Source organism: Opisthorchis viverrini (genome assembly GCF_000715545.1).
Source record: "Opisthorchis viverrini unplaced genomic scaffold opera_v5_216, whole genome shotgun sequence".
Classification (NCBI taxonomy): domain Eukaryota; kingdom Metazoa; phylum Platyhelminthes; class Trematoda; order Opisthorchiida; family Opisthorchiidae; genus Opisthorchis; species Opisthorchis viverrini.
Window position 1 is genome coordinate 773,755 of NW_008751872.1, and position 16,602 is coordinate 790,356.

Genomic DNA, 16,602 nt, shown 5'->3' on the forward strand with positions numbered 1-16,602 from the left:
CTGGTACCCTTTTGCTCGTTTCTACGAATAAACCTTCAACAGTCAGTTGAATTGATATTTTGTGACATCACTCTGGTGACTTGACCTCTTGCGCAGCACTTCCCGAGTATCTTGAGATCGGGATGCCAACTAGACCGAGTAGATGACAAAGTTCAAACGAAACAGTCAAGTGAAGTACCTGTTTCAGAAGTTGGTTGGTGAATGTCACGTCACTGTTGCAGACTGACTAGGGAAAGTGTATTGGTTCCAGCGGCATATTTTGAGGAACTGCATCTATTAATTGATGATCCGTAACTCAGAAGTGGGTTACCTTTTCCGGAAATTCTATTGGGTACCGCCTACTAATATATCTCTGTTTGATAGAGTTTATCTGCCCTTTGCGTTATTTGTTAACACAATGAGCACGTAGGTATTACTTTTATCGGTATTTCTGATTGGAAAAACGGGCTTCTTTGTGTGTGTGGTGTGTGTGTTTAACAGAGCGAGCACGTAGGTATTACTTTTATCGGTATTTCTGATTGGAAAAACGGGCTTCTTTTTGTGTGTGTGTGTGTGTGTGTGTGAATCAATCCCTTTACTTGACAGGTCTACCAGGTTTGAATTATATCCATTGTTTTATGCGAGCTGCCCGTTGTCACTGTTTCTGGTTTCGTGAATATCGGTCTGTTTCGTCCTTGCCCTCCCGCGTTGCATGTTGTTGCTTTCTTACTCCCCCCCGGGAGGAGGGAGGCTAAACTAGTCCCTCTTTTTCAGTCAGCTTATTTCATACCGTTTCACTAGAGGGCTCACAAAATGGTCATTTCATCCTGACTATAAGCGGCCTTTGTTTCGACAACTGGCAATGCCCCTTGATGTGATTCAGTTTAAACGCTTGGACTATACTTTTACCCACTGGCGTCTCGTTCATCATCAGCAAGGTACCTTTGTTCAAAGATAAAGATAAGATGTTTTCACTCCGATCTACTGTTGGGATCCACTTTGATGGAGAGCACACTGTCACTGTCTTGGTGGCACACCAAGATTTTGTCGGGTAATTCAATTCTTTGTGTACCATTGCACCCTACTTCGATCAGCTTTTGAAAACGTTAAGTTTTCAATGAGCCGAAGTCCACCTGGATTGTTCTGGTGCAATCCATTAGTCGAGGTTCTGGATGCCATTGTGGTATCAGAGACATCCTAGACAAAGTGTTGCCTATCCTCAAAGCACTAGACACCCTTCATGACGTACAGATCTATGGCAAGCTTCCACCTAACCACACCCACTTGCGTTATCTTACTCTACTGTTACCTACCTTCTCTGGAGGCCAATGTGCGCCCTGGACAGTTGCTTATGTGCACCGCCATTGCTATACTCTGGTCGGATCCCTCGGAATTGTAAATTGCTCGCATTCAACTTCACGATTTGTCAAGCTGTCCATACTCGTAGTCTTTCTGGGTGGAAAGCTCTGGAAGGGTACACCAAAGGTTGATCAGGCCGATTGAATGGTCCAATCGCACACCTCGCGGAGCGTGTTGATTACAACAACAACAACCACTGAGTAATCCTCCGATTCCGACTTCGTGGGAAAAATGGGACAAAGTTACGCCAACAAACATTTTAAACCACTGATTTCATTATGTGGCCCTCTTCCTATCACCCCCTATTTTCACTGCACACCTTATGATTGAAATTTTTGGGTACGAGATTCGGTCTTACTGAATTATAGAAACGGAGTTTCTAGTGGTTTCTTGAGCTTCTCTTTCGCGCAGTTCTATGCGATAAACAAGTTTTCTTAACTTTCCGTTATGGCTTGTTAACATTCTTTCTTTCTAAATGTCCTTGTTTTTCGCTTACAGCGAACGGTCATGTGTGTTCGTTGGGGCAAGAGAGGTCCAGCTATTTGAGCACGGTGAATACCTCCCACCCGTCCCCGAAAACAAAGGAATCCTGGCTTGGTGCGACACCAGGTTTCACTAACAACCCATTACCTTCTGGTAGTGTAGCGGAACAACAGCCAGTTCGGTTAAGAACAGAAAACGGATATGCTGTGGACCAAGTTACTATCCGATCGAATGGTGGACCTCTGGGACTGGCCATCTACGGTGGATCAGATATTAACTGCTTGCCCTTTGCGGATAAAGAACCAGGAGTCTTCATCTCGAAGGTAATTAACAGACGGTCTTTAATGCGATAAAAATCTAGTCTACCTCCATTACATTCCTTTTCACCGTCGACTTTAGTAACCTACCCTCGAATATTATTTAAGCTGTTGATTTGTGTTTGACGTACCGATGAATTGTGTGTCGATTAGTTCGAAGTCATGATGTACATTGCTGGTCCGTAAACCAAGAACTCCACCTTCATGAAGGACATAACCTGTTCCCCCACCTTTCCTATACACGTCTTTTTCTTCAGGTTTTGTAAACAAATGAACAACTTGAAAGAAGCTACTACTTCGGACATTCCGTTTAGGTTAAATTGTGCTACTGATTATCATTATACGACATTATACACGTGGTTCCACTTCAGTAACCTTTATCCAGACAGCATTTCGAGTCTTAGATTTATCATCTTCTGGGGTTTGTTCTTACCGCTAACAAAGTAGAACTGGAAGGAAGAGTTGTCCTGAAGGACCCTAGTAGTTATGAGAAGACTTTTGGATAGTTTCTTGCGTTTGTCAGCCATCTGTACTCTGTCATGCTGTCGCACGGTTCCCAATCGTACATGATCCGTTATTTCCTCGTTCTGTTTGCCATTTCTGCTCGATAAATCAGGTGAAATAGAGTTTCAAGCAAGTTTTCCATGGGTAGTTAAACTATGGAGTTCGTCTTCTTGGCGCTTCCACGTCGCTCGTTCAATTACAGCGCCTCAAACACCCGGAGTGTGCACTGCCGGGAGAGACGAGATTTGATCCATCTACTGATTGCAGTTTCCCGAAACCCTGAAGAGACACGGTCTCGCATGGGGAAGGAAGCACTTCAAAGTTATGCTGCTGTTTTATTGAGAGTGAAACTGACTTTTGACGTCATGCACGACAAGTTGCTTCTATGGCATTGGTTATTTTTGTTCAACACGTTTGACGATACTTGACTCGTGTAAAATGAACCCGTGTATTCAGGAATAAAGCAAGTGAAGATTTGGAGACATCGTGGCTTGGTTGCTTAGGGTTTCCGCCACACATCTTGTTCATTATCCGACTAGCTGGTCGTCTTGGTTACCGAAATCGCGGAACAATCTTCCCAACAAAGGTAATATGTATGCACATCGATCAAACTCTCCAACCATTCTGACTGGTGAATGATCCCATTAGTGGATAACCACCTGATACGAGTCACTTACCTGTTCTACACGTGATTACCGTTCGTGTGTGGCGCTTAGTTTACCGTATGTGAAATGTTCCATAATGAGAGAAGTATTCATGGTTGCATTGTGCCAAGTCCGATTTTGTTCTGTCCATGGACAATCCCAGCCCCATGCACTGACGAAATATCCCCATCGGTCTGCTTAGTGATATTTTTCGCGGAGCTCGTGGAAATTGTTGCCTAGAATTGCTTTCAGGCCGACTAATTCAAGACCAAGCTTCCAAGAGATTGTTTGAATAATAACTATTTACTATCGGGTTGTTATAGCTTTGAGTTATTGAATTTCACTGCTCAGGACATCCAACATGCTGGTTGGGCTCCATAAAATGGATTCGGGTCTTATGAATATCGCAGGTTGGGCGTTTCGGAGTCTGAAGCTGTTGCATCTCCTTCCCCATCCATTTCCCTCGTATCGTAGTTGCCATCACCCTACTGTCCACTGAATGCAAGTAGCATTTCCATATGCATTGCAATCTCTGGTTCTGAATTTTGGATTTCTCTGCTTCGACGCCCATCGATACCAGGTCAAAGATATGGTATGGTTGACTACCGAAATTTGGTATCCGTGGTTCCTGAAGGGTGTATAATCATCCCATGGTTAATCAGCTTTATCTAGCTCAAAGGTGGAATCCTCAATTTCGAAGCCCTTTTCAGGCCTCATGGACTACACACGGCTGATTATTTCCAACAACAGGCTCCACCACGAGGGTGCATACAGATTTCTAAGTTCAAATCCATGGATAAAAATCTGTTAGATCTGTGCCACTGCCATCGTCTCCAAATCATTTGCCTCGGCTGTTGGTATTAGCTGGTGGCCGGAAGGGAATATATGGCCATTCACGTCACATGCAACACGTAACTGGCGTCATCTCATTTTAGATTTCGACGGACGGAGCAGCCCAACATACGGGACTTCGTGTCGGTGACAGAATTCTTCGAGTCAACGATATCGACCTTCGTCATGCTACGCATGATAAGGCTGTGCGCGCCCTGATACAAACCACTAAGGAGTTAAAATTGGAAGTTCGGCGCGATCCAACTCCGCCAGGTCTTCGGGTAAGTCCTTCACCCCAAGGTTTGCTCTTTCTCTGCTTTCCTATGTAGTATGAACGGAGGCAGGATTCGCCGGAGACCTCTAGAATGCAAACTGCTTACCATCTGATCTTGTGATTTCGTTGAACCTCATGGGACTGATGACGAAGCCTACATGCGTAGGTAGTTGTGTCGCTTCTGCTGCCACTATTACTGACAAGGTGCTAGAGTTGAAAAAATGCTTTCTCTGCCTTCCTTCATGCTTACCGCAGCATCGTGATGTTGTCATGTCGGTAAACGCGAAAAAAGGAGAGATGATTACTTAATTTCGCTATTTTCACACCTTTGGACACGCGTGGTGGCAAGTGATCGGTACTCGATCGACTGTTTGGTACGACTAAACTAGTGACGCCGGTCGGATCATGTTACGCATACCCGAGAGCTGTTCACGCAGATAGACCTTGTTTGTCGCATCGGAATCGGGTCGAAAGAAAGTTGAGACGGACAGGCTATCACTTGACCGGAAGGGTCCTGGCTACCTGGGATGCTCACAACTTATCCAGGCAGTGATTGGATACTCGAACCGAAACCAATGGCGCTTTTGTAGTTAGTCATACTTCACACGCCTCATCCGATTCCGTAAATGTGTTTCTGATTTGTATGCTTATACATATGCAGCCTTATCTGTCGAATGATGAGACGGATATCATGGTGAGTGTCTGAGCGTGCACCGTTTGCATGCAATACCTTGATACGACAGTACATTCGATTTGACTGACACACACCCAGTGGACGAATCACAGATCATAATGACAGGGGGTAGTGAGGAACGAAATCACGTACGCAACTGGTATCCATACTTTTGTTCGAAATTCATACATNGTATTATACTACAACTGCGAAACTCAGTAGATTTTCCGGTCACCTCAATCACTGAAGCCTTTGTCATCTAGATTCGATCCCTTCCAATCTTGTGGAGGCACCGTATACGTCGCACATACCTAATTCATTCTGCTACATAACACTCGCTCAGCTGTAGCACCCTACCTGCCATGCCACCCGAAGGTTGCGCGAGGACTGGGATACTGCCCAAGCCTAGACAGGGAGGTCGAGAGGCAGAGGTCGGGTTCGAACCACGGACCTTTCGGTCAGTAAATTCGCACTCTAAGCTCTTGAGCCACCTGCTACGTGAGATAAGAATCCGACCACGGAACGGCTTTTTTTACATATGTACTCGGTGTTTGGGTATGGATTTTCGAGATCAGTTGCACCCCGCAGTTGTTAGAGGCAGAGAAAGCGGATTCGATTGCTCGTGTAATCCCGGGGAAGCGCAACAGTTGACGGCCTATAGTATCTTTTCCCTTGGCGACCAACACAATACTAACAATAAACGTTTGAAATGAAATATAGAATGGCCTCTGTCTAAAACGCAGACACCGTCTTACCAGTTTCTTGGTTTGTTGAGATCAGTTGGTTAGTGAATCTTAAACCCTTCGCCCGCCTCTGGCTGCTCCAAAGAGAGGTCAAATAACTTTGTAGCTATCGCTTTCGTAGTTTACGAACGTTCTTTTCAGAGCCCAACAATGAGCTACTTCTTCGACGTTACGATGGGGTTCAACAGTGTCATGGAAACCAACGTGGGGCATCCGAGTAAAAAGCATCGAGCGACCACCTAGTGAATGACCGTATTATGTAGTGATCCGTTGGTTACGTTGTTTTTTCGTGCTATGCGAATATGAAGGCATTGTGTTCTTCCTACAGGTGACTAGTACTTAATGCGTGTTAAAGAACGTCCGCATAAGCTATTCGCGTAATGGTTGGCTGCGATCATAGTGAATTATCCCTTGCGGCCGAAAAATGATGGAAACGTATCTTAAGCCTATTAGGACTCTGAACGCACCTGCTGTATACAGTAGTGCTGGGTGTTGGGAATATACACCACAATTACTGTGTCCTGGGACGATTTCAACCCTCCGCAGCCAAATAAATCAGACTATTGGGACATTCGCTCCGGGGGGAATTGTACTACAAGCTATCCTGTAGACCAATGAGTCGATGGAAAAGGTGGGGACTCTTTCTGTCCTGTCGCTGAACCGCTCCGCATGCCTATCGATCAGAGAACTTCCTCCTGAGGCCTGAATAATTCTACATTGCTTTCATTCACGTAACTGGTACATCTTACCTAACTGCAAGTTAGTTTGTTTAATCAGATCCACTACCACCAGTTTTCTCACCATTTTCTTCCTCGTGCGTTCATCCACAGCACAATGTTTCAGATCAGACACCCTTCTATCATCCCACCTTTCGTATCCGTTCCTAAGAACAACCATTCGTCGTAAGCGTCCGAATCAATTTATGGTTTGAGATGAGTCTTTTTGTCCCTGATCTCATCACTATCCATGTGGATTTTTCGGTTTTTCCGCCCTTCACAGCGCTTATCAATCAGCCGGCGTGTAGGGGAACGATTTGGTTTGCGAATTGCTGGCGGTGTGCCTCCGGTCACTGAGGAAGACTCGTCTCGTAACGCTCAACTTTCCTCCTCCTTGTCCAACAACGGCAGTATTTTCGTGACCTGGATCTCTCCTGACGGTGCGGTCGGTCGCGACGGTCGTTTGAAGCCCGGGGATCGTCTGCTTGAAGTAAACGGACATTGGATGATGGGAAATACATTAGCTGATGCGTTAGAAGTGAGCTTATGTGTCAAACCCTCAGTTTTGTATCTGTTTTATACCACTATATTAATAAGTTGCGCTGTGGTCTAAAGCCAGGCCGGAACTCAATATCTGGTTGTTCAGACCTCTCGGACATTTTAACTAATTCGCGTTTTCCAGCAACCGCTCCGTCGTCACGACCTGTGGCATATTCTTCCTGAGAGGGTCGTGCATATCCCTTCACTGAAATGATCTTTCTTCGGCAAGACTAGTGTGATCACCTGCAATTCACTGGGATCCTTACTGCTTTGTCGTCCTAATTTTCAACAAAACTGTTCCTCATTCCTTCGACATGTTTGCGGGCGATGTCATGCGTGCGTGCCTATCATCGACCCTGCCTAGCTTCCATTTTGTTTGCCTACCAGATGGGCAGTGCAGTGATTTCGTAACTGACACCATTTGTGCAGCGTCTTCAATACTCACGGTGACAGCATCTATGAGGCGCACCAGAAGACGGCAACTCTTGAGTAGAGTTTTATTTTTGAGTGCACAAACCAAATCAACATTACTCGATTGATTCACACCATTTCTCGTTGGTTCTTTTCCAACCACGAATCTACAGGCCCACGAACACCCGCAACCTATGTGGTTTCCATGACCCTGAATCAATCATATCGCCAGCCACGCTTGTCACTCTGGTGACTTAAGTAATTGTCGACCCTTTCATATTATCGTCACTGCGAATCCGCACAATACACGCTTATGTATCTTCCAATCATATATGGTTTTGTCGTTGTGACTTTATGGACTACTTTCCCCAATGTCCTTTTGTACCGTAAATCCTGTGTGCGTCAACCGACAAATCGCCTGTTGGTTCCCATCCATCCGATAACTTCACACTACTAGGCCTAGGGTTTGCGGTGCGTTCAGAAAAAAAGCAGTTTGAATAGTTCTACTGCTGCGATCCAGCCGGCAGTGAAGTAGACGCATGCGAAGAACTGTCAAGAGGGGTAGCCCGGCTGATGCTGCATGTGCTTTTGTGCGACATGACATTTCCAGCTTGTCTCAATGCAGCAAGACTAATGCCCTCAATCAGAATCTCTAATTCAGGTATCTCCAGATTTCTATGACAGCGGTCCACATTGTAACACAAGACCGAGTCACATGGATCTGAACCAGTCTCTTCAGAATAATGTTCAAACGGTTCGGGACAGAACGTATAGGTATGGAAGAATATACTGTGAACAAAACAGACACCCACCTTCTTTCCACAAAACGCATCTCGATGTAGGACGCGTTGTAAATCAGGGTCTTCCAGGCAGTAAAACGGATATTTCTTTCTCCGTCGCCGTTGCAAATCGAATATGGTTCTTTGACGGAACACGCTACTCATAGGTTTACTGAAAGTTTTTCGACAGCTCACGAATGGTTTCCTTCTTTCTGAAGCTCCCTGTGTTTCCGTTAACCTTATATTTAGTCTTTTGTTAAAACCAGCTTCATCTGCAAATCCGAAACGGACTCCATTATGTGTTCCATGGCAGGTCCACTTGAGATTTTATAGGGCGCGAAAAGCGAATGGCCTGCATCACTTATTGCGTGAGGACGTTAATGAGGGCATAATCTGAATCACATATCGCTTGATCTCCGCTTGTGTGTGTGTGTGATGTGATGCAATTATGTGTTCCATGGCAGGGCCACTTGAGATTTTATAGGGCGCGAAAAGCGAATGGCCTGCATCACTTATTGCGTGAGGACGTTAATGAGGGCATAATCTGAATCACATATCGCTTGATCTCCGCTTGTGTGTGTGTGTGTGTGATGTGATGCACAATTCATGCGGACGCCGAAATGCCCAATCGTCCTCGGGTCTTGTGACAAACCATCTAGTGTACACCAACCAATGCAGAGGGCCAGTCGTCCAATTATTTGAACTCGGCTCACTGATCAGTTCGTCGTTCGTTCAGGTCATCTAGTGTAATTCTTTAGTCATACTCCTTTCCGATAGATTCAGTCTCCAAGCCATAGCTAGGAGACCGCTGCCCTAACTCATAGGTCTGACCTTCGAGTTCTCCTATATGTGTTTGCCCACAACTTAGAGTGCCAGATACTGTGTTTGTCAGACTCATCTGGTATTTGAGTCTCTGGAGTTTACTGGGGTAGTCCTAGGTTGTAATACGCTAACATGCGACACTCATGTTATACTGGGAGTTATCGACTGAAAGAAAATTGTCCCCTTTTTCAATTTCTAGCCCACAAATCAAGTCATTCGGCTGTAACTTCCTTTCACTTCCTCGCTCATACACATGCCTAAAGCACTGACAGGTTACCAAAGTTTAGAAGTGTGTCTGAGCTGTCTCCAGAGGTGAGTAGAACATTGTGTGTAATTATTACTCACTAATCCGTTTCTGGTATTCGATGGCTGCTTTCACACATGCGAGACAACGAGCAGAGTGGTCTTCAGCGGTTCAGCAATCATGAAAAACGCTTTGCCGTATGGTCGTGCAATGGCGTACGCAATGCTCGGACGAAACATCTATTTACCGCTGTGGTGGCTAAATCTCTTACCTGATGCTCTTCCGAGGCGCGTTAATTTTTAGCGGACCGAAAATGGTCCGACTGAATTTTTTTTCTACTTCTCTACAATGCGGCCGTGTGTACGTCTTTTATCAGTTGCATGCACTGCTGGGTGCCATCAGTGGTGGCATTTTGAGAAACCGTATTGCTAATCCCGAAATCTTCACTACTCGGACTCTCCTTCCTCAAAAATGCAATGGACGTCAATCATTTGTTTCACTCAAGGATGGCTAACTAAATTTTCGCGTTTGTGGTACCACAGAACACACTTATTCGCGTCTACTTCGTGTATGTGTGTGTTTGTATGCACCTCCCCAGTACGTTATTTTGTGAACATCGTGTTCGCTTTACTATCTCCTACCTTCCATCCAAAAAATCTGCAAACCACCGTGCGCACTATTCTTCAGTTTTTAATGTTATAGGATCGAAATTCATGGTGTGTAACGTTCGAATCTGAGTGGATAGGTCGGTCGGTTAGTTGTCAGGCGTGTATCCTAACAGATCTAGTTTACTGAACGTTCCCAACAGAAGGGCCTAGATTATAGTGTTTATATTTCTCACAGTGCTTCGATTTTTATGTTGAATTTTCGAAACCCCGTCGTGATTGTTCGATACTCGTACCCCCTCAACAACCCAAGCGGTCCCGCCTCTCACAGGAACATCGATCGATTCGTTGCCAAACTTAATCAGGCAATGCGTCGAGGTACTGCGCGATCATTTTGTCAATCTGTATTTGTCACACGTTTGTGAGAAGGACCAACCAATTTGTGAAAGAACTGACCAATTTCGTGGTACACTCGTTAGTTCTACATTAATACTATCTATTGAGGTATCATCAGCTTGTTCCATATTAAGCCGTTCACAGACGCAGGGTCCAATGGTCGGACCCCGGCAGGTGTACTTCACAACTGTTATGTATACAAAAGACAATTCACGGGGGCTTCCGTGGGAATGTGTTAGTTCAACTTTTCAATAGTCTGGGGTTGTAAGGTGGTAATCTTTTAAGGCTCCAGAGAGTAGTCGTTCAGAAGAAAGGGGAGGTTAGTGAAAACAACTGATGTTGAGGACTGTGTACTAGTAACAATAAATTAGGAGAAAGAGGTTGTTGAGTAGTAAGGCAAATGATACGGTCGGTGGCTGACAGGTAGTTGGAACAGACCCGATCCGAAATGTCAGCAGTATTCTTACCCAACGTGATTTTGGTACTTGTAGGGGCTAGAATTTGGACGGACGAGGAACACACAGTAGCCTGTTTGACGTAACTAAACCAAGGGTAGTTGATGAAACTTCCAAATTCAAATTATGGAGAAGAGGCGGGACTGCAGTCTGGGTCGATAAAGTCCGCGAACCTAGAAAAAAGTGGTGAAATTTGGCGAATTCTTGGAAGATCCTCAGTACCAGTTGTTTATGCACACTCGTTTAAAATAAAAAAGCAGAGTGCATTGGATGAGACATGACCTGGTGAACAGTAGTGTCGATGGCAAATACGGCCGAAAACTACGCAACAAAGATCTTTGGTTGGAAATGGATTCGACTAGTCCCCGGAACTCTTCCGCCGATTTTGTGAACGGTGAAAACATGTCCATGTATACACACTGATGAATCAGTCCGTTAAAGGTGTCCACTGCAACTGGCTATCCTTGAGTACGGGCCACACATCGATATTTTGGAGGGGAGATCAGTATGCCATTGGCGTTCAATTGCCTGCGAGATGTCAAGCACTGTTACTCTCTCCAACACCATAGACACCTACACCAACGTACTCCTCGTGGAACGGTTGCGCCCGAATCAGTGTTGATGGTCATCACTGGGGTCCGTTATTCAGGGATCAAGAAAGCTCAGTGGTTAAGGCGCCAGCTTACGGACTGGAAGGCTGTTGGTTCGAACCCAACCGTAGCATCTGGATTGCTCATATCTAGGCTTGGGCAACCTGATAGTATCCCAGCCATCGTGCCTCCTTCCGCTGACATGGCAAGGAATCTACAGAGGCCCTGATCATTGTAAACGCAGGAGAATCACAAGACATCAGATTTGCGACCGGCTACTTCGATTGGGCCTCAAAAGTAACAGCTCCAGGTGGACGCGCTGGAACTTTGGCCAGCTCACTGGTGAATTTGTCCCTGGCTTTATCGTCAGCAACTTTGTAAGAGGTGCGCGTGGATCGTCAGGGCTTACCAAACCAACTTATGTGTGTGCCATTGTTTCGAGCAACTATACTGAAACAGGCATGGAAACTAACCAGTTGCACACCATTCGCGATGATTTCTGTGAAAGTTTCTGCAAACACTGAGGGATCCCCTGGTGACAACATTCGCTGGGTCGTGAAGAAGGGTTTTAGCAGAAGACATTCGGGAGGTCAAGAAAAATTTCCTGGACTGTGCTGACGCTGCGGTCAGCTGTTTCTTCGCCTTTCAGTAAACAAAGTGTATATTATGCGTTCCATACTGTCGATTAGTTCCCGTATACTTCGTATTCATCTCTGTTCCACTCCGTTTCCCAGGTGTTTCGCAAAGCCGGTCCCACCCTCAATTTGGTTGTATGTGATGGAAGTGTGGATTTTGTTCTTCCGAGCAAACCCAGTTCACCAACTGATAACGATGGTCCCGTTTCCGTAACTGTGCTGGGTCAGCCGGCGGTCGGCGGTCATTTGGCTGGATCTACTGTGGATCACCTTGATGAAATGTCTCACGACTTGCATTCCATCGCCGCGTACAGTGATGCAAAGCGCCAGTTTCTTTCGAATATGTCTAGCTCTCCGCCCCATCAGGCAAGTTTCACTCAGTTTATCCTCCTGTTTCTTCCGTTGAGTTGAGTAAACTGCTTCATTAATTGGCGTTCATTACCCTTGTACGATGACCATTCCTCCATCCTACCCAGTATCGTGCATATGAAGTGACTACACCGACCACCTGGCCTTAGAGCGCATCCGACTCATTACCATTACCCATTAACAATTTTCACGTAAACCGAACATTCCTCGTTTTCTACAGACCGTGCTTGTTCCTTAAGGCTATCTCTATCAAACATCCAACTGCTGTTATGGACATAGGGTCAGTAGCCCAGTCGTCTACATTTCAGGCTTTGGAACAGGCAATGACAGATAGACACGTTCAAATGATGTCTTCCAACATTTGACATTCTTCACCATTTTCACGGATTCATGTTGCTTCTAGTTCTCGCACTCTTTCGAGCCCCTCATATTGATTACCAGTTCTTGCTTTTATCTCTTAGCCGTCTGTTGTTTGGGGAATAAAGACACAAACAGAAAAGAAAGATGAGCACCACTCGACAGACCACTAGTTGAGGTTCCCGCACTAGATAGTTCGGAATCGAATCGAACTCATGGTAAGGACTTGTTTCCCTTTCGACGCATTAGATAATTCACCGGTGGTCAATGTCAGTCGTTGGACAATCGGAGTGTGCGGCTTTTTCTAACCCAGCTCACGTGGATAAGACAACAGCGCTGTCCTGATAAATGTGGACATGTTGCCTTCATACTGTGATGCAGACTACTTCGCGGTACGACTGTACCTAGATTGGGAGCCCGCTACTCTTTGTCTGGCTAGAATATTTTATCATAACACTTGGTTTTTGTCGTGTTTTTTTTATTGTTTTTTTAAACTATTTTATACCTCCCAACTGGCCCAGCTGACGTCCAGAATGCAGGTAGCCACGTGATAGTACGAATACACTTTTTCTGGACGTTTACATGTTACATCTTCCCACAGTGGAATGCAAAGTTCCTTGTGATGACGCCGTTAGAAAGGCTGGTTCGGTTGTAGTACCATTTCGGTTCCAAGCTGCCATGCCACCCGAAAAAGGCACGAGGACCGAGATGATGCCAGGTTTCCCAAACCTAGACAGGAGCATTCGAGATGCAGAGGTCGAGTTCGAACCTCAAACCTTCCGATTAGTAAATTGGCGCCTCAACTACTGAGCCATTTCGAGCTCATCATGTCTTAGGTCTGGAAGGATGCTGCACACGTGATTTTGGCCGTTACATCATGTTCGTTCAATATGCCCGGGTAATTTGAGATTCGGTGTTCAAAATGTGTGAAAAGCCAACGGAAGTTCTCTGTCCGTCTACCTGAATTCACATCCCACATCACCAACTGTAGGTTACCGCTCCGCAAGACACGTGCACCACTTCGGCTGTGAACGAAGAAAAGACATCCGGCCTACCTACTACCCTTGGTCAGTCCTTACTTTCACCCAGATCTCCGGCCACCAATACTTTATCATCAGCCTTTCTGACTCCACCCACCACGTCGTTCGCTCGAACTCCGAGCGTACTAAGCGAGGACACGAGTTCAACCAGTCAGGACGATTCGGTTGTAATCGCTTCACTGGTTCCTTCTGGTGGTCCTCCTTTACCTGAATCCCAGCTATCTGAATGCTTTCAGAGTCCTCTGGATCTCTGTGGTTGGTCCTTTTGGTTCGTTTTCTTCTAGTTCGGTTTCTTGTTTTGGTTTTTCCTAATCTCAATGAGCGAATGGCTTATTTGTGAGTTTAAGTTGATTTTTGGATTTTTGACTTATCCACTATCGCCAATAATAAATTTTCTATGCTCAGTGCTCTTCTTCTGTTTCAGATCGCGCCTAGTCCTGGTGGTCGATCATTCGATCGATTTCCACCTCAGCAAAACTCAGTCAATCACTGATCTGTTTTAATCGGATGCCTACACCTATACATACACTCATACACGAAGGAAACTCCTAGTATGCTCTGTCTCCGTCTCGGACAGCACTGTCGTCGCGTGACTAGCTGCATCTGAATCATCCGATGCCAACAGTCACCAAATCAATGTGCTTTCCTTGCCTTATGTAGATTTTGACACCTTACTGCTGTACCTGCCTTCTGTGCGTACAATATCATCTGGGTTCAGCATCATCGCTAACCCCTAATCATCGGCCTAGCTGTGTACATAAATCCCAATTAACTACGGATAATGAGTCTGCCTTTATTCGACACATACTGGATTACTGGAGCTTCCGGCTTTGCCGCCTACCTTGACGTTCCATCCCCGTCCGCAACACACCGCCAATTTGTCCCTTCCGATTTTATTCCGCGTTATTGCTCTCGTTTGATTGAAAGAAGGCTTATTCCACCCACATGCGCGCCTTCGAGGCATCGTCCGTGAGCTAAACTCACGCATGCATTGTCAATTGTATTGACTTTCATAATCTCCTCCCTCTGAATGATTCCTCTTGCTTACGTGCTACAACACTTAGGACAAATATGATTAACTTGAATTTTCATTTATTGCTGGGGTCGGATCCATAGTCTGGTTTTTCAGACAATTCTGGGGGTTATTGGTCTTTGTCTTGCCTTGCAATGTGGTTTTCGTAGAATTTCGAATAACGTTTTCGATGCACCAGTGGCTGTTACCCATCCACTCACATTCAAAGTAGGATATTCGAAATCTCAACACATAGCCAGATTCATGGCCATTTTCAACTAGACAGCAGAGTTCTCCGTGTACTCAGAGGCTGAGAGGGCCTTCCGGTCAAAGTGCAGAAATTGACGTATCTCGGAATGTGGATACTTTTTTGAACTAAGAGAAATGATTGCTCTGGCGTCCCTGGTCCTCTCATTCGTCCACTTTTTCTGTCTCCAAGTCTATCACGATTCTGCAGAATCTTTTATTGCCTCATGTAGGTCCCGTCAGTGTGTCCTACACAATTTAAAAAGGGTAATAGAATCTTTCGAGAGAGCCATCTTATTTGATTGAGCACTATGGATCCCGTCAATTTCTTGTCGAATGGCTTGGTGCGTAAAAAAAAGGAATTGAGCGTTAACCAACATAAAATTTTAATCAGTCGCAACCTTCTAGTCTAATATTGCTAATATACTTACTTCCAAACGACGAGCTACCCGCCGTTGTGACTCAAGTTGCAAAGAATTTCTTTTCCTATGTTTCGACGAACCAAGCCAGCTGTCCGGCAGACTGGATTTAATCGTATTTTATCGATTTTGCTTATTTCTCGTTTCACAATGTGGAAGCCGATCCGTGGAGATTGTCTCTCGCAGTCAACTGAGGGATTTTCCTCATCTTCGTGTGTTCCAAATTTGTCGGACAACTAAATCCAAGTTAAGAAAACCACCATTATAGCTAATCTTTATATGGTTGGATCCAGCTCTGCGACCATGTCTTCTGATTGGTGGTGTTCCTGAGATCAGCTCACAGTCAGGCGCCTTCGGCGTGTGTGTACAATGAGAGGCCTAAATAACTGCACGTGGCCAACAGTCAGTTGACTATAAAAACTCGTGAAAAATGTTCCCTACGGCAACTAACTGTCGGATTATGACATCTTACATTGCACTGAGTTTTGACTTTGAACTCTCCATATTGCAGACCTCATAGGGTAATAAAATCTGAGTTTGACCTTCATCATGAAATTGGTCGTAGTCTGCTAGCTTGCACTTTTCAGGATTTTCGTTGACCATAATAACGGATGACTCTAATGACGATTCGCACGTCGTACTGCTGATTCCTAACGTGGGTATTGGTGCGGTGACCAGACAACCTGGCACTGCCTTTCGTAGGTTTTACTTTCAACGCCGAGAAAAGAAAAACTGAATTTTTGTGCACCCAGTACAACACAGTACTCCTACATTGATCACCCGCCGTGGCTAATAGCAGGGTGATTAGTCCACACCGTCATCATCATCAAAGACAGCAACATCAGTGTTGGCACTGCCGTACAACCATAAAGTTATATATATATATATAATTGTATTAAAAGCCCTACAGTGAAGAGAAAAGAAAAAGAGTGGGTGAGGGAGGGGACCTAGTGCTAGTCTATGTCAAGCATTATGAGATGCCTACACCACCAACTGCTCAATCCGACAATCTTGAAAGAAACTGACAGCACGAACGCCACTGACATCGATTAGCCTCCATTTCTTGCAACGTCTCCAGCCAAGCACAGACGGGGTCACGAGGACCCCATCCTGGAAGTCGCACAACACCAACAACACCCAAACTCTTCGTGATCTCTTT

The 16,602-nt window shown here is 45.3% G+C and overlaps 3 protein-coding genes across 3 annotated transcripts in view; 1 reads left to right on the forward strand and 2 right to left on the reverse strand.

Annotated features, from left to right (window-relative positions):
• Positions 1 to 1,389, reverse strand: part of T265_08396 (hypothetical protein) — a gene marked incomplete at both ends in the record, with an annotated part of 18,446 nt that extends 17,057 nt beyond the window's left edge. The window contains one exon of the mRNA XM_009174190.1: positions 1,293 to 1,389. Within this exon, the coding sequence (XP_009172454.1) occupies positions 1,293 to 1,389 (97 nt within the window). The remainder of the gene's footprint in view (positions 1 to 1,292) is intronic.
• T265_08398 (hypothetical protein) overlaps positions 1 to 14,824 on the forward strand; it is a gene marked incomplete at both ends in the record, with an annotated part of 80,381 nt that extends 65,557 nt beyond the window's left edge. Inside the window, 5 exons of the mRNA XM_009174192.1 lie at positions 1,837 to 2,144; positions 4,222 to 4,398; positions 6,807 to 7,061; positions 12,100 to 12,329; positions 14,191 to 14,824. Of these exons, the coding sequence (XP_009172456.1) occupies positions 1,837 to 2,144; positions 4,222 to 4,398; positions 6,807 to 7,061; positions 12,100 to 12,329; positions 14,191 to 14,269 (1,049 nt within the window). The remainder of the gene's footprint in view (positions 1 to 1,836; positions 2,145 to 4,221; positions 4,399 to 6,806; positions 7,062 to 12,099; positions 12,330 to 14,190) is intronic.
• T265_08397 (hypothetical protein) lies at positions 7,978 to 8,418 on the reverse strand (the record flags this gene model as incomplete). The annotated part of the gene is made up of 1 exon (XM_009174191.1): positions 7,978 to 8,418. The coding sequence occupies one exon, from the start codon at positions 8,416 to 8,418 to the stop codon at positions 7,978 to 7,980; it is 441 nt and encodes a 146-aa protein (XP_009172455.1).
• Positions 14,825 to 16,602: the final 1,778 nt, after the last annotated feature.